The following is a 19,729-nucleotide window of genomic DNA, read 5'->3' as shown; positions in this document are numbered from 1 at the left end:
GAGGGGACCCAAGTCTGGAGGGGTGAGGCAGCAACAATGATGGGCCAAAATGGGAAGGGCACATAGAGAGTGGGGGACACAAAGAGATTAGGGCAAGAAGAGCAGGGAAGCTGGTGGGGAAGCTGGTTCCTAGGGCTTGGGAAGCCCCAGGAGCCTCTCCCTCTCTGGGGCTCGGGACTCAGGCTTCCTTCCAGCTGGTTCACTTCCAGGGGCCCCTTTTGGGAGAATGATGCATGATGTGGAAACACTGGATTCCCGGGTCTGGAAGGGTGGGGCCTGACCCCAGCCCCGCCCAGCCCTGCCCCGGGAGTTCTTGGACCTGCCCAGGCACCCCTCTGCTGTCTTCCCGGATCTCGAGGTGGCTCAGCTCACAACCTGTCATGTGACGTCTTCAGGAAAGGAAAGGGGGCACCTGTCCACAGAACACATCTCACATTCACCTTTCCCACAAAACACACCTCCTCCCTCAGTGCTCACACCCTCACACAGCGCTCCCCTCCGCACTCACCCAAACCTTCACACACAGCCCTCACGGTTACCTTCCCCTCACCCCTTCCCCTCACACAACACCTGCACCTTCGCACGCCCTTCCACCAACATCCTCACGCTCACCTCTTCACACAACACCACAACCTCTGCCCTCACCCAGCACCTTCCCATTCTCCCGCACCCCCTGCACACCTCCCCCCATCTCCCCCGCCCTGGGGGGTCGCACCCCCACCATCCCCCACCCCCATCAACTCGTGGCCCCCCTGGGTCTCCCGCCTCTCCGGTCCCGGCCCCGCCCCGGCCCCGGAGCCCCGCCCCCGGGCGGGCAGGGGGCGGGGCTCGGGGGCGGGGCGGGGCTCGGGGGCGGGGCGGGCGGCGCGGGCGGTGCAGGTGCCCGGCCGGGAGCGAGCGGCGGCGGCGGCGGCGGCGGCGGCGGCGGCGGCGGCACCATGGGCCGGGCCCGGCGCTTCCAGTGGCCGCTGCTGCTGCTGTGGGCGGCCGCGGCGGGGCCAGGTAGGGTCGAGGGCCGGGGTCGGCTGGCCGGGCCGGGGCGGGGGGCGCGCTGCGGTGACAGCCCGGCTGCCGCGGGGCCGCAGAGGCCGAACAATGCGCGCGGGGCCGGGCCGGGCCCCCTCCCCGGGACAAAGCGCAGCGCGGGCCGGGAGCCGGGAGCTGGGAGCCGCGAGCGGGGGAGGGGGACGAGGGCCCCGGCCGCTGTGCCGCAGCCCCCCCCCCCCGCACAGGCCCCGATCCCGGCGGGGACAAAGGGACGGAGACCACCCCCCCACACACACACACGCAAGCCCGCCTTCTCCGGGCCGGTCCCGCTGTCCTTCTGTCCGGTCTCTGCGTCCCTCTGTCCGCCTGTCTCTGAGTCCCTTAGTCTCTCTCCTTGTCCCCCACCCTTGTCCTCTGTCCCTCAGTCTGGAAGTCCTGTCCCCCTGACTGTCCCCCTTTCTCCTTGCCTCCGTGTCTCCCACATCTCCATCCTGTCTTTGTCCCCCACCTCTGTCCCTTGGTCTCTGTCCCTTTTTACTGGGTCACTCTGTCCCCCCATCATCATCTCTATTCCCTCTTCTCTGCCCCTCTATATTTCTGCCCTCTCGCTCTGCCCCCATTCTCCCTCTGTCCCTGTCTCACTGTCACCCTTGTTTCTCTGTCCCCCATCTGTCCCATCCCCTTGTCTCTATCCCGTCTTTCCTGCCTGTTTCTTTAGCCCCCTCTGTCACCTCTCTTCCTCATTCCCCCCACCATCTATCCCCCTCCCACCCCACTCCCCAATCCCCGTCCCTGTCCCAGGGTGTCCCTGTCCCCTGTCTCTCTGCCTCCCTTCTCTACCCTTACAACCTCCCCCATCTCCATCCTTCATTTCTCCATCCCTTTATCCCTCTGTCCCCCTGGAGAGGAATTGAGTCAGACAGGGCACCCTGAAGGGCCTTGGAGGGAAATGTGTGTGTATGTATGTGTGTGGGGAAGTGTGTGAGGAACCTTGGCATGTGGGCACACACGTGGATTCAGCAAATGCCTCCCAAACGCTGCCCATCCCCAACCATTCACACACCCAGGCCATAACTTCTAGAGAAGACCCCCTCCAGGACAGGCAGGGAGCCGTCCACATATCCTCATCACACTCTGTGAAAAACCGGGGACCTCCAAGAGAGGGTGACCCTGAGGCTGGGGACAAGGTCAGGAAACGTCACCCACACACTCACACTCCCACAGTGCGTGTGTGCCTCGATCCTACCACAGGTCCCCCCCCCCCAACTCCCCGGTGGGGAAGGCCGCTCTTAGGGGGAGTGCAGCACCGGGAAGTGGGAAGGGCAGGAAGCCGCATAGAGATCTGGGAGAGGCGGGTAGCCAGATGGCACAGGGCTGGGGGGCTGAGTTTATTTAAATCCCGCCCGCTGCCATTTACCCCAACGGGGGCTGTCGAGCACCCTCCCCTCTTTGGGCCTCAGTTCCCCTTTCTGTAAAGTGAGGATGTTGAACTCAGTGACCTGAAAGGGAACTCCAGCTCAGACCTCCCAAGGGGTTTCTAGCAAGTTGGGTGCAGTTACAACAGCACCCCCCCACCCCGCCCCGCCCCACCCCTGCAGGGTTTGAGGCAGAGCTTTCCTCTCCTCAAGACCAGGTGAGGGGCAAAGCTGACTTCTCTTGCCGCCCCTTGCTTTATTCTACAGTCTTCTGCCACTGCTTGAAACTTTCATCATTTCTTCCTCTCTTTGCAGCAGACATGCCACAGTGTCCCAGATGAGCGCTTTGGTACCACATTGCCATCCAGTTTTTATTTTTCTCTCTTTCTTTTTTAGGCCCCAAAACCAGATTCCTAGAATCCTAGAACCAACGAGTCCAGTAAACAAAGAACCTGAGGGTATCTTAAAACACTGACACCTTCAGGATTCTAGAATCCCAAAGTCTTTAAGAATCTTGACACCTTTAAAATCCTAGGACCTTGATAGCGTTAGGATTCTAGCCTCTTGACATCTTTAAAATTCTGAGATCTCAACTGAATCTTGACACCTCTGACATCTAGAATCTTGACAGCTTAGACTGTCTTGGGATGGAGTCTCAGAATCAGGAGGTGGACCAAGATGACGGCCTACCCAGTTCAGGGATCCTTTCTCCAGCATTCCTGGGAGGTAGCTCGATAGGCTTGGTTCTCGTTTCATTTTAAAGTCACTGCGTCCTGGCCCCCTAATCCCTTCGGTAAACTTTCTCTAAATTAAACGGCATAGGGCTTTACAAGTTGGGAGAGAGCTGGGTATCGTGGGGAGCCCTCTGACTGGGAGCTGAGGGATCGGCCTCTTTCTGGTGTAATTTTATGTTCGCCCCGTCCCTTCCTGAGCCTCACTTTCCCCTTCTGCACCGTATGCGCTAGGGAGCGGGAGTATCTGGTGTCAGAGGGCCCTGCCTGCTTTCCTTCTCACTGGGTATTTCTGAATGACCTTGGCCACCAGATCTGAGTAGCCCATGGTCGACACCTCATCTTCCTCTTTGTCATCCCCCTCCTCTCTCTCCTTGGCCAGCCAGCAGGAATGGGGCTGGAAGATGGGGTCCCTTTGTGCCCTTTCAAAAACGAATTCTGTCTTTCCTGGCTTACACATCTGCCAAGAGCACTGGAGAAGGATGATGAGATTTATGCCAAAGGAAAGAAGGGCCCAGGGTGGGCAGCCGAGAGGAAGTGAGAAACAGGGAGATGCGTTGCCCGCCCAGATGCACGCGGGCAGAACCAGAGATTCCCAGGCCCAGGATCAGATAGAACTGAAAGGGGCAGAGGAAACAGATATCCAGATACAAAGACAAGACAGAGAGACTGGTAAGAGTTAGGGGGGCTCTGTAGAAGCGGGGGGTGGCTTGTTGATCCCAAATGTTTTCCTCCCAAGTGATTCACTTTTCCCTGCTCAAGTTCTCACAGGCCCCTCTGAGATCAGGGGGACCTTCCACCCAGTATGAGTCACCCCAGGGTGCAGGTCTTGGGACGTTTCTGTCCCTGACCCCCACCCACCCATGAGCCAGATGCCCGAGTCCACAGAGCAGGGGTCAGGTTCTGCAGTGGATTCCAAGACCTTAGACACAGCAGGGCTGGGGCCTGGGGTGGGTTAATGTCGTGCGAGCCTGGCCTGTCCCCGTCTTGGGGAACACAAAGGCAGCTTTCTCTCTCTGGGTGGGGGAGGTGTTGGGGGGGTGCCTGGAGACAGTCAGACTTGCCAGCGCCCAATGGCCTGTGGCACCAATACCCAAGCACCCACTGGTTCCTGCCAGTTTGGACCCCAAGCCCATCTCAGGCCCATAGGTCCTCTGGGAGCCCGGCCCCAAGGCTCCTCTGCAGGCTCTCAGTGGGGCAAGAGGGCAGGGACAGAGCCTGGGTTCTCCTGGGAGGGGGTGAATAGAGGGCACTGGGGGCGGAGGATAGGACAGTGAGGGCTCAGTGCAGGCTTGCACCCTTCCCGGAGGGAGCAGGAATTCCCCCATGACCCCACACCCACGGGGAACCTCCCACCCCCTGGCTGGGCCGAAGGCCCGGGATCTAGGGAGTTCCGAATATCCCAGGAACGTGGGGGGGGGGCACAGGGGGCACTTTGTGTGTGAGGCTGCTGACTCACCCCTACGCCCCCACCTGAAGCTTGGTCCCTTGTCCCCCTTGGAGGGGGCCAGGGGGCTGGGAGGAAGGCAGGACTGTGGTTCTGAGGGTTGAAGACTGTGGACCAGGAGTCAAGTTTCCGGGAGAGGAGGAGGCTGGGGGCCAAGACTCCTGGGTCCAAGGGAGGAGGGGCTGGGGTTTTAGACTCCTGGGTCTGAGGTAGAAGGCAACGGGTCCTGAACACGTGTGTGTGTGTGTGTGTGTGTGTGTGTGTGTGTGTGTGTGTGAGAGAGGAGGGGGCTGGGGGCTTGGACTCCTGGGTCTCAGGAGAGAAGAGACCTGAGGGTCCATACGCCTAGCAATGGAGGTACAGACTACCGAGTCCTGGGAGAGGAAGGGGCTGGGGGTCCCACTCCAGGTTTCTGAGGGAGGAGGGGCTGGGACCCTGATGCCTAGGTCCTGCGAATACAGGCGCCTTCACAAGGCTGAGCTGGGGAAGAATTGAAGCTTTGTGCTAGGATGTTCGGACTCCGCCATTGATGGGGGGCTAAGGGGGGGTTCATTCAGGACGCAGGGATGTACCACCTCCCTAGGGGAGGAAGTGGGGGAAGGAGGCATGAAGCCATGAGCCCCCTGGGGAGCGGATACAGAGGGGGTGGCTGTGACCTTCCCGGAACCATGACCTTGAGACTCCCTTGGGTATTTGCTGACTCAGGACCCAGGAAGTGCTCCCCCCACCCCGTTTAGTCTCCGTGGAAACATCCAGCAGCTGTGCACTCTGGACCCCTGGCTCCTGGGTCCTGAAGGAGGAGGGGGCTGGAAGCCCAGACTCCTGGGTTTGAAGGGGGAGAAGGCTGGGACTCAGGATTTCTAGGGTTGCAGGAGGAGGAGGAGGCTAAGAACCCAGACTCCTGGATCCTGACTGGAGAAGGGGGCTAGGAGCCTGGACTCCTGGATCCCGGGAGGAGGCAGTGGGAGGCTGGATTCCTGGATCTAAGGGAAGAGAGGGCTGGATTCTGGGTCTCTGCATATCACCTGCTCAGCCACTCTTTCCCAGGCCCTCCCAGTCCCTTTTTTCCAGGCACCATCCCCATGACGACTCCAGGCTGTCAACACCGTTTAAAGGGCCAGTGCCCCAGTCCCAAAAGCTTTGCCCTCTCAGACCAGAAAGTCCTGCCTCACCACCCCCCAACTCCCCAACCCCGTAACAAAAGCTCCTGGGACATTAATATTCCAGGCACGGACACTGTTGGTTACTGACTCCTCAGGAGGGGGAGGGAACAAGACAAAAGCCCCCCACCCTCACCCCATGTGCACCCTCAAGCAGAGAGCGGAGGAATAATTGAGGGGGGTACAGATGTAGAGGTCCTGATGGCTCCCAAGAGATGTTGAGTTTCTGCCACTGTCTTGCCTGGGACCCCTGAGCCTCATTCTCCACATCTGTAAAATGGCTAGCACTGGGCTAGCCCTGAGGTCCAGGATCTATGGATAGGCTTCAAGATGGTTGTTGTTGGTGGTTTTTTGTGGTGTTTTTTTTGTTTGTTTGTTTGTTTTTTTTTTAGGCACCAGAATGTGCAGGCAAGCCAGTTTTCCTGTGCATGGGCCTGTTTCTGGACTTGTAATAACAGGAGCTTTGCAGGAAGGGCTCCCCAGGCTCCAGGCCCTGGCATCATCCCCCTTTTACATAGAGGGCATCAAAAAAGTCACACCACTTGCCCAAGGTCACAAAGATGGCCAGTGGTCCAGCTGGGATCAACCCAGGTGTTTAGGAGGAGAATGATGACATCACAAAGTCATCAGGAGGCAGAAGTGAAATCCTGTCTGACATAAGCTGTTCATTCCTCCATCTCCCAGACACGGACCAAGTTTCAGACACACATTAAGGCACTAGGGGTGCGGCAGTAAAACCAATGGATGACACCCCTGCCTTCGTGGGGTGTGTATTCTAGTGATGGGGGATAAACACTTTCACCAAGTAAGCAAACTAACAAAATAACTTCAGGGACATCTCCGTAGAAGAAGTAGTACAAATGACGATGGCAGAGAAAGTGTTTTGGGGGCAGAGGGACCAGGTGTGAGTGGAGGACTCCCCGAGGAGGTGTGGATTCGAGTGAGCAGAGACCTGACTGAGAGCAGGAGGGAGGCAGTTGTGGGAAGATCAAGGGCAAAGAACATTGCAGGCAGAGGGAAGTGCAAGGGCCCTGAGGTGGCGTCATGCTCAGTGAGTCTGAGGAACATGGAGGCCAATGAGCCTGGAGTGAAGGGAGTAGCGGGAGGGTGGCCGGAACTGCCGTCAGGGAGGGGCCGGGCCACACAGCACCTTGAAGGCCCAGGGAAGGAGGCCAGATTTTATTCTCAATGTCATGGCAGCCTTCAGAGCATCTTAAGCAGAGAGATGACTTGATCTGATTTACCTTCTTGAAAAATCCATCTGGCTGCTGTGTGGAGAATGGCCTGAGGGGAGGCAGACATGGAAGCAGGGAGCCCGGGGAGTAACTCTTGAAGGTCAAGGTAAGAGATGGTGTCATTGGACTAGGGTGGTGGTAGAGGAGGTAAAAAAAGGTGAATTGCTTTGGGTGTTTTAGAGGTAGATGGATAGATCTTGCTGATGGAATGGATGTCAGAGTGAGGGAAAGGTTTTTAGGCCTGAGCAACTGGTTGGAGGGTTGTGATATTTACGGAGATTGAGAAAACATGGGGAGGAAATATTTAAGGCCAGGATTGGACATATTAAGCTTGATATTCCAGGAGGTGCTAAATTAACCCCTAATAGTGGCTTAAATACACAAAGCTTGATATTCAAACCTCAGGGAAGTCCAAAAGTAGGCAGCCAGCTCCACATCATCACCAGAGACTCAGGCATCTTGGGGCTCTTAGTTCCACCATCGCTACTGCCCTTGTCCTCTTGTCAAAATGCCTGCCAGAACTCCAGGCCTCACATCCTAGTTCCAGGCAGCTAGGTGACCTAGAAGAAGAAGGACTTATCCCCTTTATTTAGGAAGTCCTCCCCAAATTACCACATGAATTACCAGAGGACTTAGTTTTCCTTCTATCAAACGGGATGAAACTTTATCACATGGCCTCTCTTAGCTGCAAGGGAGTCTGGGAAGTATTTTTTCTGCTGGACATAGGGCATCCGTAAATACAATCAGGGTTCTTTTACTAAGAAAAGGGAATTATGGGTCCTGGCTAGAAAGCTAGCTGTCTCTGCCTCCATTCTCCAGAATTAATCTTTTCTACCCCTCAGTATCCCAGTCAGGTTACCTAGCCCTGTTACAGGGAATATAACGCTTCTGATGGGCTATTACACTGATTTGTGCGTACCTCCCCGTAAATCTGGAAGGCTTTCCAGGGCAGGGACCTCATCTGACTCATCTCTGGGCACCCAGCCCCTCAACACCTACCTACCATTCAGGAAACGCTTGAATGAATGGGCCATAAGAGACACGAAGCTATAGTCATCCCACATTTAAAGGTAAATAGCCTGATCTGGTCATGGCACTTTTCCTGTTTAAAAACCTCCCTCCGGGTGCCTGGGTGGCTCAGCGGGTTAACCCTCTGCCTTCCACTCAGGTCACGATCTCAGGGATCATGATCTCCTGGGATGGAGCCCCGCATTGGGCTCTCTGCTCAGCGGGGAGTCTGCTTCCCCCCCCTCTCTCTGCCTGCCTCTCTGCCTCCTTGTGATCTCTGTCTGTCAAATAAATAAATAAAATCTTTAAAAAAACAAAACAAAACAAAACAAAACAAAAAAACCTCCCTCCACCAGTCTTCAGGATAAAAGCTCATCTCCTAGCTTGGCATTTGTGGCCCCTCACTAGCACATCCCAGAACCTCTCCCCAGGGCTGCACACGGTTCCTTCCACTCAGACAGCCAGGAGGGGATGTGGAAGCAAACTATGGAATTAAGAGAGAGTTCTAGATGCAGATCCTGCGCCCCCCACCCCCCACTGCGCCTCTGACGACTACCTTGAGCAAGTCATTTTCTCTCTCCAGACCAGTTTTTCTCATCTCTCAAATGGGAATTAAAAAACCCTGGGGATTGATAATAGTGCCCAACGTATTCAGGTATCATGAGGAGGAGATGGAAATTGTACAGCTGATACCCCTCCACAGAGCCCGACACAAGTGCCTAATAAACACTAGCTACCACTATGTGGTTATTTTATTTTGAAGATGACCGTGACAGTGTTCATGGTGGCGCTGATGAACCCCAGCTCTGAGCTCCACTCTAGGCTGCTGCCCCTGCTGAAAATACCCCCTTACTAATCCCCTACCTTGTTCCTCTGATGGATTAATCTGGGTAGGTTAACTGCAATAATGTGAGCCCTGAAACCTCAATGGCTTAACAAAAAAGTGAATTTCTCATTCGTGTCATAGTCTTGTGCAGGCAAGTCGCAAGGGACAGTCAGTCAGGGCCCTGGGCTCCTTCCAGCTTGTGATCCTGTCTTCCTAAGGCTCCTCGGGGTCCTCTCCATTCAGCCAGTGAGAAGGATCTCGAGTGACATGAGCTAGGCTGGAAGGGGTGTCTCTCTGTTCCACCTACATCCCATTGGCCAGAACCCAGTCACATGGCCCCAGCTGAGTACAAGGGATCGTAGGAAATGTAGCCCGATCTGTGTGTCGTACCAGTTAACTTTAGCGGTGTAACAAACCCTCCAGAACGTGGTAGTTTGCAACAAGAGTCGTGTTATTTGCTTATGACTCTGGGAGTCAGCGGTTTGGACTGAATTGGCTGGGGAGTTCTTCTGGTCTCAGCTGGAGTCCCTCAGGTGGCTGCAGTTACCTGGGGCTGGAGGGGTCAGGATGGCCCCATTCACATGACTGGCAGTTGGTATTGGCTCCTGGCTGGGCTTCTCTCTCCGTGTGTTCCCTTGCCCTCAAGGAAGCTGGTTTGGGAGTCTTCACCCAAGGGTCTCAGGACAGCAAGAGGGCATGAATGGAAACGGCAAGGTCTCGGCTCCAGAACTCTAAACAGTATCACTTTTAGGAAATTCTGTTAGCCAAAGCAAGTCACGGGGCCTGTTCAGATTCACAAGGCCAGAGTGTCTCCTGAACGAGAGGAGGAGCGAAGTCAACTTAAAAAGGACACACGCAGGGATGGGAAGGAAATTGTGGCCGTCTTTGCAGATAGACTACAACAAGTGCCCAGGTGTGGAAGATGGGCAGCTTCCCACACCTGGTGATCTGCTCGCTCTAAGATCTGGGTCCAGTGGAGCTTCCTTCCAGAACCTTCTTTGATCACCCATCTCCCTAGGTGGCCCTGGTCTCTCCCCTTCCCCTGGGCTCCTGGTGTGCCCCGTGCCGTCCTCATTAGAACACATACCAATGGATCTTGAAGGCAGCCCCTCTGGACGGGTTTTCTCCATCTCCCAGAGTCCAGCCCTCAGGAAATGGAGGAGGATGCGATGGACTGAATGAGAGGGGAAAGAAAGAGATTGGCGGTTTGGCTGGGAGAGGAACAGAGGGAGAGAGAAAAGACTGAATTGCAGCCCTCAACTAGTTTCTCTGTCTACTGGTCCAGGGGCTGGACAGGAAGTACAGACAGAGAATGTGACCGTGGCGGAGGGAGGGGTGGCGGAGATAACCTGCCGTCTGCACCAGTACGATGGGTCCATAGTTGTCATTCAGAACCCAGCCCGGCAGACCCTCTTCTTCAACGGCACCCGCGGTGAGTGCTGGGGTAGGGGGAATCTTGAGTCTTGAAGGAGGAGGGCTGGGACCCAACCCCTGTGTCCCAAAAGGACAGAGCGGAGAGTGTGGACTCTTGGGTCCTGACACCATAGAGCCAAGGGTCTGGACTCCTGGTCCTGTGGGCAGGAGGGCCCGCATCATTCTGGGTCCCCAGGGGAAAAACTAGGTGGGCCCCTTAGATGCACAGGTACAGCTGGCTGGAGAAAGGACGCAGAGCCGGGATCTTTAAGCTCCTCGTGGAAGGGCGGGACCCCTCAAGCCAGGATTCCCCAGCTTCATCCCTTCCTGTTCCAATATGTCTAGCCCTGAAGGACGAGCGTTTCCAGCTTGAGGAGTTTTCCCCCCGCCGCGTGCGGATCCGGCTCTCAGATGCCCGCCTGGAAGACGAGGGGGGCTACTTCTGCCAGCTCTACACGGAGGATACCCATCACCAGATTGCCACGCTCACTGTATTGGGTAACGCCTCCCCTCCTCAGCCTCAATCCCCCTCTCCTTTTTCCTCTGCTTCTCTCTTATCCTGAGCCTTGATTTTTTAACCTGGTTGTTTTTTAACCTCCTGGACACCTGGCCCCGGTAAACACAGCGGGTCTTCCTGGCCTCTAGCCTGGGTTTGACCTCTGCCCCCCGGGACCCTTGTTACTTTGAATCCACCTAGTGCCTCCGCTGACCGCCCCCCCTTACCTCTTCCTCCCTACGGCAGTGGCCCCAGAGAATCCCGTGGTGGAGGTTCGGGAGCAGGCGGTGGAGGGAGGCGAGGTGGAGCTCAGTTGCCTAGTTCCGCGGTCGCGCCCTGCCGCGGTCTTGCGCTGGTACCGCGACCGCAAGGAGCTGAAAGGTACTACCGGGGGGCGGGGGGGGAAGGTGCCGGCGGGGGCGGTGGAACTGAGAGGAGGCGGGGCTTGGAGAAGAGCGCACGGACGGACAGTGGCCGCTCGATATGCAGCTATGGAATGAATTGATAGAAGAGAGGGCGTGGGAGTGAAAGAGAGAGGAGTTTTGGGACGCGGCACCTGGGGCGGTGGTCTTGGTTCGGGGGGTGGGGCGAGGCTTTGAGGCAGGGGAGCGAGGCCGGCGGATAAGGGGCGGAGCCTGGTATACGGCGCGCTTAGGTTTGGGCTAGTGGGCGGGGTGGGTACCCCCTCCGCGGGCGGAGCCCGACCCCTGGCCTGACAGCTTTCCCTCCCGGCCTGGCAGGAGTGAGCAGCGGCCAGGAAAATGGCAAGGTCTGGAGCGTGGCGAGCACAGTACGGTTTCGTGTGGACCGCAAGGACGACGGCGGTATCGTCATCTGCGAGGCGCAGAACCAGGCGCTGCCCTCCGGACACAGCAAGCAGACGCAGTACGTGCTGGACGTCCAGTGTAAGTGCCCGGCGGGCCGGGACCGGGGGACAGGGCTGGGCGGGACCGGAGGGTCCCAACGCCAGCCGCTTGCCCCCGGGAGAGTTTCCAGCCCCGCGTGATGACCCAAACCAGCACTCTCCCATCTCACTTCCGCCCACAGACTCTCCCACGGCCCGGATCCATGCCTCCCAAGCTGTGGTGAGGGAGGGAGACACGCTGGTGCTAACGTGTGCTGTATCGGGGAACCCCAGGTGAGCTCCTGGACCCGAGTCTTCTGGGTCTTGACAGGAAGATCGGGGACCTGGACGCCTGCGTCTCGGGGAAGAGGGGACTGGGCGAACAGAGCGGCCTGGGGCCCGGACTTCTGTGTCCTGCGGGAGGAGGAGTCTGGGGGTTTGGGCTTGTGGATCTTGAGGAAGGAAGCTGTGGGGCCCTGGACTCCTGGATTCTGACAGTGGAACGGGCAGTGGGCGGGAGGCTGGATTCCTGAGACTGGTGTTGGGTGGAAGCTGCGCCCGGGACTGCAGGTTTTTTTGGAAGGATAGGTCTAGTAAGGACCCTGTTATTTGGAGATGCTACTTATCTAGATTGCTGAGAAGTCAGAATTGGATGTTGGCACCTGTGTCCGTAACTCTCACTATACTTTGCTCATGCCCAGGCCAAACCAGATCCGCTGGAACCGCGGGAATGAGTCTTTGCCAGAGCGGGCCGAGGCGGTCGGGGAGACGCTCACGCTGCCGGGCTTGGTATCTGCAGATAATGGCACCTACACTTGCGAGGCGTCGAACAAGCACGGCCACGCGAGGGCGCTCTATGTACTCGTGGTCTACGGTGAGGGCAGGCAGCGGCCGGCCAGGGGGCGGGGCCTCGAAGGAGGTCTCCGGTTGTCCCGGGTGGGGCGGGGCCTTGGGAATGGTCGAGCTGCTTTGGATGGTACGAGGCCCGCCAGGGGTTTTCGAGGGGCCTGTGCAAACAAAGTCTGATTCCTTGGGGTCAACAGCCAACAGAACTCCTGGAGTTCTGCGGCCAGATTGACCGTCTGGTTTCACACTGAGCTCTGCAGTGTCCTATTGCGGGTTACTTTGCGCCTTGGTTTCCTCACCGGTTAAGTGGAAATAAACAATAGCACCTACCTCATAGGGTTGTGAAGATTATATGAGCTAAATATATAAGGCGGTTGGAATGGCCCCTAGCACAAAAATAAGTGTTATGTGTTTAGCCCTTATGACGGTGGGACAGGCATTTCGGAGGTTGTTGGGCCCTAGCTCAGCATTTTAAATACCTGGAGCGCTTTAGACAAGATGGGAAGGGATTTGGACCTGAGGTTCTGTAAGTCGCAGGAGCCGAAAGAAAGGATTTCCTGTTTCAGTTCTTTGGGGAGCGGGGTGGAGGGAGGAATAGTGGGATGGTATTGGCAAAAGGTCTTGAGGGCTTTGTCGGGCAGTGCACAGACCAACCCGCACGCATTCTTTGTGGAAGTGGAGCATCAGTAAAGAGTGGAGCCAGGACAAGGGGCCAGGAGTGGCAGTAATTTGAGGGGCGTGGCACATACAAACGCAGTTAGTTGTGTGGACTAGTTTAAGAGATCAAAAGCGATGGGGCAGGGCTGGGACCGTCCTCCGATGACCTGGTCCTGCGCCCTGTCTCTCTGGCAGACCCAGGTGCGGTGGTAGAGGCTCAGACGTCGGTGCCCTACGCCATTGTGGGCGGCATCCTGGCGCTACTGGTGTTTCTGATCATATGTGTGCTGGTGGGCATGGTCTGGTGCTCAGTACGGCAGAAGGGTGAGTGGGGGCGGGGTCTGAATTCAGCGAGGGGTGTGGTTGGTTGTGGGATCCGGGAGGGGGCGGGGCCTAGGGCTGGATTGGTAAGAGGGCGGGCGTACAGCCAAGGTGATAAAGGGGTGGAACCCAGATCCTGGGTTCGAAATCCGCAGGCACCTGGGGCCAAGATTCCAAAAGGGCGGACCTTTCCGCCACGACTCTAAAAGGGGTGAAACGTTGAAGGCGAATTAAGGCCGTGGGTTTGAATAAAACAATTTATCTTCCTAATTGTTGGATTCGTTGGGAGCAGAGCAAGGGGACACCGCCAAGATTACGGATAAGGGTGGTCTTTCTGTGAACTTTTGGAGTCTTCCTAATTCTGCTTTTACCTCTTTCTCTCTGTCCCTGTTTTGCTATCCCCTGCACTTGATGCCCTCTCCCTGTATGTTCCGTTTCTCCCTCTTTATTCGCCTGGTATGTCTTGTCTGTCTCCCTCTTCCTGTATATTTCTGTACAACTCCTGGGTCCACATATATGTTGCCTCTGCCTGGGGGTCTCTCACCCCTCAGGCTCCTATCTGACCCACGAGGCCAGTGGCCTAGATGAGCAGGGAGAAGCAAGAGAAGCCTTTCTCAATGGCAGCGACGGACACAAGAGGAAAGAAGAATTCTTCATCTGACCCCACCTCCACCCAGGCCTGGGCCTGGTCCTGGGCTGGGGTCCACCCCACTGCCAGCTGCAAAGACATTTACCAGAGTCTGGGATGGTGGGCTTCTCCCCCCACCACTAACACCTCAGACACTTGGGCAGGGATGGGGGTGTTGGATCCCGGGTCTCTGCAATGGCCAGAAGCAAGGGCCCAGAAGTCTGGGTCCCCCAGGGGGCAGGGGCCAAAGGTCCAGACCCCCCAAGTCCAGGGAGGGCGGTAGGGATTGGGTTGGGGAAAGATAACTGGGGGAAGGCCAGGGCCCCTAGGCTGCAGAACCAGGTCTTGTGGGGGAGGGGGTCAGATTCTGGGAAGGGTGGGGTGGGCAGGGAAGGGGAACACAGATTTCTTTGGGGGTCCCAGACCCCATGCCAGCCATTGTAGGAGTTCCACAGAGCTCTGGGCACCTCTTTGCAAAGCCATGTTTGCACGGTGGGGGTAAGGGTGGGGGGGAGGGTATGGAAACAGGGATTCTGTGTCTTTGTGTCATAACTTTGATGGGGGCGATGAGGGAGACAGCCCCAACCCTTTTCTCCAATCCCCAGGTTCCTGGGCTCCCCTTCCCTCCACCTCCTTCCCCCATATCTGTCCTATCCATATTTGTCTCTCTGTCCACCCACTCCTTGGGGGGGCCTTCCCTGTCTCTCCTCCAGGCCCTCCAGGGAGAGGGAAAGGAGTTTGGGGAGGGGGTGCGTTGGTCTCTATGGTTTTATATATAATATATTAAAAAAAAATTAAAAATCTGTATGAAAATATCAGATTGCACCCCCCTCCCCTCATTCCTGGCTTTTGCCCCCTTTTTCTTGTAAAAAAAAAAACAAAAACAAAAACAAAACACATTTTGTACGGGGAGGGGAACGGGGAGGGGGTTTGGCAATCCCACTAACCACCATTAAACTGAGGAGAGAACAAGTGTCAGGTGGCTGTGTGTCTGTCCCTCTGCCCAGAGCTATACTATGTTGGGAGGGGAACTGAACTAAGGGAGGGAGGAGGGAGAAGAGTAAGATGGTTGCTGGTGGACAGTTCAAGACAGGAGAGGGTCCTTACCTCCCTGTATGAGGGAGGTAAGGAGGGCACCTCCCCTTTTCCAAGAAATCGGATTTTTTTTTTTTTTCCTGGCCACTCCATCAGTCAAAGGTCACTGAGTCCTGTCTCTTCAGTAGTCACTGAGCTATCCCATCCCCAGGCGATGGCTTGGATCCTTACCCTGGCTTACCCCTACCCCTGACGTCAGTCTCCAAAGGACCTCTTAATGACTCACTTCTCACCCTGGCAACACCTGTCCCTGCTCTGTTCAAAACCCTTCACCTCTAGGTAAGTCAAACCCCCTTAGCCTGGCATTTCTGACCCCTCACTCATCCAACTAAATTTTAAATGAGTGATTCTAATTTTAGACTAATTTAGACTACTTTATGCCAAGTGCTGCTCAAAGATGTGGAGATGCCATGGTGAACAAAATAGGCAAATGTTAGGTGTTCTAGACACCTTGGTACTAATCTGAACCTTGATCCTGTTCTAGGCACTGAGGACCTAAAGAAAAAGGGTGACTCCATTCTAACCCTCACAAAGCTTCCATGAGGAAAACAGACTGAGCAAGGAAGCAAAAAAAAACCCTAAATTTCAGATTGCCATAATTACCCTTAAGATAAAACTCAGTGTAAGGGGATGTGGGGTATTATTAACTTATTATGGAAGACTTGAACTGCAGAAGTAGACAGGACAAATGGAGTCCCATGCACCCTTCACCCCAAGTTCCACAACTACTGACTCATGGCCAAACCTATTTTATCCACAACTCTACTCACTTTTCTAAAGCAAATCTGGAGGTGGAGGTGCCATCTTTGAAAGATCAAGGACAGCCTGATTGACACCTGTGCCAAGAAATGAATGATGAGCATAAGACCAGCTATTCAGAGTTCAGAGGGAAAAGCATTTTTGGGCAAAGAGAAGAGTGGGGGCAAAGGCCTGAGGTGGTAAAGAGATTACAGTGTTTGAGGAGAAGTGGAGCTAGACTGTGGAGTGGATAGAGGAGAGTGAAGTCAGAGACAAGTAGGAGCAGATCACGTGTACAGCCCCTCAGCCATGATAGTGTTCGGATTTTTTCTAAGCGTAATGGGAGCTCACTGGAGAGCTGGAATCAGATTCAATTCCAGGAAGACCAGAATGCTGCAACAGCTTCTGATACCGTCAGTGTGGTCTGAGCTCTTAACTTCACCTGTAAGAGCCTTTCCCTTCTCTTAATTCTGTGTTTCAGGCATACCTGGCTGCTATCACTTTCTTAAACAGGCTTCTACCCTTGCTGTTCCCTCTGCCAGAAAAATTCCTATTCTAATTGGCTTCTATTCATCCTTGGTTTAAAGTTCACTACCTCTTGGAAGACTTTCCAGGCTGGGGCAGGCATCTCCTTTGGCACCCCCAGTTTCCTATACTCCACTCATCCCAAGTCTGACCACTCTGGGTTGTGGGTCTGACTTTTGAGGCTCTCCTTTCTTTGGGGTGCCATGAAGATAGGAGCCAGGTGTGTCTTGTCTACCACGGAAACCACAGTGCCCACCGCACAGGGATTGGCACACAAGAGAGCAGTAAATATTTACGCTGGGGGTGGGGGGAGGGCTTGTGAGGGTTGGTAAGTGTCTTGGCCCTTGAGCCCCCTCTCCGGGTGCAAACTGATGCCAATTAAAAGGCCACCAGCTCAGCGCTAGCCGCAATCCGTCAGCGCATGCGCTTTGTTCAGGAGCGCCCCCCCATATGCTAATCACGGCGTTCTGGAGTACGGCCTCTCCGGGGAATATGCAAATCATCCCTTCAGCGCCGTAGGGCTCCTATTGTCCCTCACTAAGATTATGCAAATAAGCAAGCCTCAGGCACAGGATCCAGGCCTAGCTGGTGCTCCCAACCCCTAGCTCATCCCATTTTCTAGAAGGCGCGTTCTCGCTCGCTCACGCACGCGCAAGCCTTGCAGTTTCTTGTTCTGTTTTGCCGCGGACTGTACCAATAAACCCGGACAGCGAGGGGCAAAGCCCGCAACCCCCTGCGCGGGCCTTGTCGATGGCTCGACTCCGAGAGCCCCTCTTCCCACTGTGCGACGGGAATGGTCCATCTCGCCGCGCAAGCGCCCTAGGCTCTTCACGCCGCTTTGCACTCCCTCCTACCCGACTTGCAGCGCAGGCGCAGAGCCCAGGCGTGCAGCCGCCGCCGCCGAGCCAGAGCGGGGGCAGCTAGCGCCGGTGAGTGTCCGGGATAGGGGTGCGCGGGGCATGCTGGGAAGCGGGCGCTACGGCACCGCTGCATGATGGGAGTGACGGCTCCCGTCACCGGGGCGAGCAGGCAGCCGTCTTGGCCCGTGGTAGCCGGAGGGCGAGACCTAGGCTCCCTTTTCTCCCCCAACGCGGCTCCGTGCAGTCCTGGGGCATCCTGGGGAAACGGGACGCTCCGCCCTAAGGCATTGTGGGAGGCGGTCCGCTAGTCGTTATGGGCCTAGTGCATTCTGGGAAGCATTATCCTAACTCCTTGTGGGGAACCAGTCCCTTTTGTCACACACCTTACGCTGAGCATCCTGGAAGCTCGGAATGCTTCGACGCAGAACACCTTGGAAGGTGGTCATTATAGGCCCGAGGCATCCTGGGACAGATTGCCGCAGGGCATGGTGGGGACCAGTCCTTATTGTCTGGCGTAAGGTTTTTACTCTGGCCTCCTTGCCTTAGCATTATAGGAACGAGTGCCTGTTATGTTCACGCAGGGCATCTTGGGAGTTGGTTGCTGTAGGTTCAGGATTTGGTGGGGCCTAGGCAGTGTTTTCCTTGTGGTAGTGAGGGAGCCTCATTTATGTCCCTTTAAATTGTGGAAGCCAGTATGGCCCCCGTAGTCGTTGTGGGAATGGGATTTGTGCACCAAAGAGTGTCTCCACTTGACTATGGAAGGTCCTTGTGTGATGTGGGTTTGGAGGAAGGTAGGCTGGACTGGTGAGCGATGTCTCCTGGTAATCTCGTGGGAAGTCCTGATTGTCTCTAGTGTGTGGTTGCCAGGTAACATATGGAACGTCCAGTTAAATTTGAGTTTCAGATAAATAACCTTTTAGAAATATTTATCCCAAACATTGCATGGAACCTATGTATATTAAATAATTTTCTGTTTATCTGAAATTAAAATTTAACCAGGCATGGTCTGTTTACGTTTACTAAATCTGGCATACTTATCCTGGCATAAAGTAGACATCCCAAAATAAATGGGACCCTACAAGCAATAGGGTATTATGACAACTCTCCTCTAACAATTATGAATCTCCTTGTTCTTTTTTTTTTTTTTTAATTTTTTTCTTAAAGATTTTATTTATTTGACAGAGATCACAAGTAGACAGAGAGGCAGGCAGAGAGAGAGAGAGGGAAGCAGGCTCCCTGCTGAGCAGAAAGCCCAATGTGGGACTCGATCCCAGGACCCTGAGATCATGATCTGAGCCGAAGGCAGAGGCTTAACCCACTGAGCCACCCAGGCACCCCGAATCTCCTTGTTCTTAAAACCCAGATCCAGGTGTCTTTTTTTTTTTTTTCCCCAGACCCATGTGTCTTTAGAAAGCTCCCCTGCCATTGCTACCAGCTCACCCTTCCCTCTACCTGCATGCCCCAGCCTCCTCTATGCTTCACTTTTTTTTTTTTTTTTTTTGTCCCTAGCATTAAATTTGACTTCCAGGCTTTGAAGGGATTGCGTGTTTTCCACCATTGTGTACCCCAGGACAAGTCTTGGCAGAAAGAGGTGTAGCTGCCACCCCCTTTGACTAACTTGCTCTTCCTGGCCTTTACTGCCAAGGAGTGCAATTGGAGACAAAAGAATTGCCGTGTGTGTGTGTGTGTGTGTGTGTGTGTGTGTGTGTGTGTGTGGGGAGGTATTGGTGAAGAGAGAGAGGAAAGAGAAGGCTTCTTGGCAGAGGTAGAGATGGTATTTGGGCTCGAAGAAGTACAGAGGTTCTTGTGTTTGAGGTGGGCTTTGCCGAGCAAGTAGGAGTTCTCCAGGCAGACAAGGGGAAAGGAGGACATTCCAGACAGCAGTAGTAGGATTTGCTAAGACCCACAGATGTGAAAAGTCCTGGTGAGCACTGGGAGAGGTAAGAAGTCTGGAATGGCTGGGTTAATAGAAAGGATTATGGGTGGGAGCATTAACAGCCATCGTGGCTGGAGTACCTGCCACATACCGGCTGCTTATATTGAATGAGCCCATTGAATCTTCAGGAAGTTTTTTCAGTCTAGAGTTCATTTTATTAGAGGTAGGGTAACACCAAATCCTAGTTCACCCACCAACTAGTTGGTGTTACCTTGAACTACTTGTTAATTCTTTCTGTGCCTCAGTTTCCTCGTGTACAAAGGAGGTGATAATCTCTCAACGTAGTTATAAGGACTACATGGGTTAAGCCCTGGGAGTCCTTTTGTACTGAGAAGGAAACAGGCTGGAGAAGTTAAGTCCTTTGCTTGAAGCTACATAGCTAGAATATGGCAGATTTGGGGTTTAGACTGAGACACTACCTTTCCAAGGGATAGGACTAGGGCTGACACAAATGTGGAAGTCCTTCTAGACTGACTGATAGATCACCACTATATCAAGGAATTCCCTCCCCCCAGCTGCTGCTTTGGACCCTCCCCTAGTACCAGAGTTTCTCACAAACCA

At 55.1% G+C, this 19,729-nt stretch overlaps 1 protein-coding gene across 1 annotated transcript; it reads left to right on the top strand.

Moving 5' to 3' along the window:
• Nucleotides 1-875: 875 nt before the first annotated feature.
• CADM4 (cell adhesion molecule 4) lies at nt 876-14,792 on the top strand. Its single transcript, XM_032839208.1, has 9 exons — nt 876-1,002; nt 10,095-10,241; nt 10,568-10,720; nt 10,965-11,099; nt 11,459-11,623; nt 11,766-11,856; nt 12,264-12,436; nt 13,261-13,389; nt 13,938-14,792. The coding sequence occupies exons 1-9, from the start codon at nt 939-941 to the stop codon at nt 14,045-14,047; spliced, it is 1,167 nt and encodes a 388-aa protein (XP_032695099.1). The 5' UTR covers nt 876-938; the 3' UTR covers nt 14,048-14,792.
• Nucleotides 14,793-19,729: the final 4,937 nt, after the last annotated feature.

Source organism: Lontra canadensis, unplaced genomic scaffold (genome assembly GCF_010015895.1).
Source record: "Lontra canadensis isolate GAN:19392208 unplaced genomic scaffold, GSC_riverotter_1.0 scaffold107, whole genome shotgun sequence".
Classification (NCBI taxonomy): domain Eukaryota; kingdom Metazoa; phylum Chordata; class Mammalia; order Carnivora; family Mustelidae; genus Lontra; species Lontra canadensis.
Note: the sequence above shows the minus strand (reverse complement) of the source record. Positions and strands in the feature narration are given on the sequence as shown.

Excerpts from the sequence above, each read along its gene's own strand:
- CADM4 (XM_032839208.1), top strand. The coding sequence starts at position 939 with ATGGGCCGGGCCCGGCGCTTCCAGTGGCCGCTGCTGCTGCTGTGGGCG. Across the intron at positions 10,721-10,964 it reads TGCCACGCTCACTGTATTGG|TGGCCCCAGAGAATCCCGTG; the intron begins GTAACGCCTCCC and ends TCCCTACGGCAG. Across the intron at positions 11,100-11,458 it reads CGACCGCAAGGAGCTGAAAG|GAGTGAGCAGCGGCCAGGAA; the intron begins GTACTACCGGGG and ends CCGGCCTGGCAG.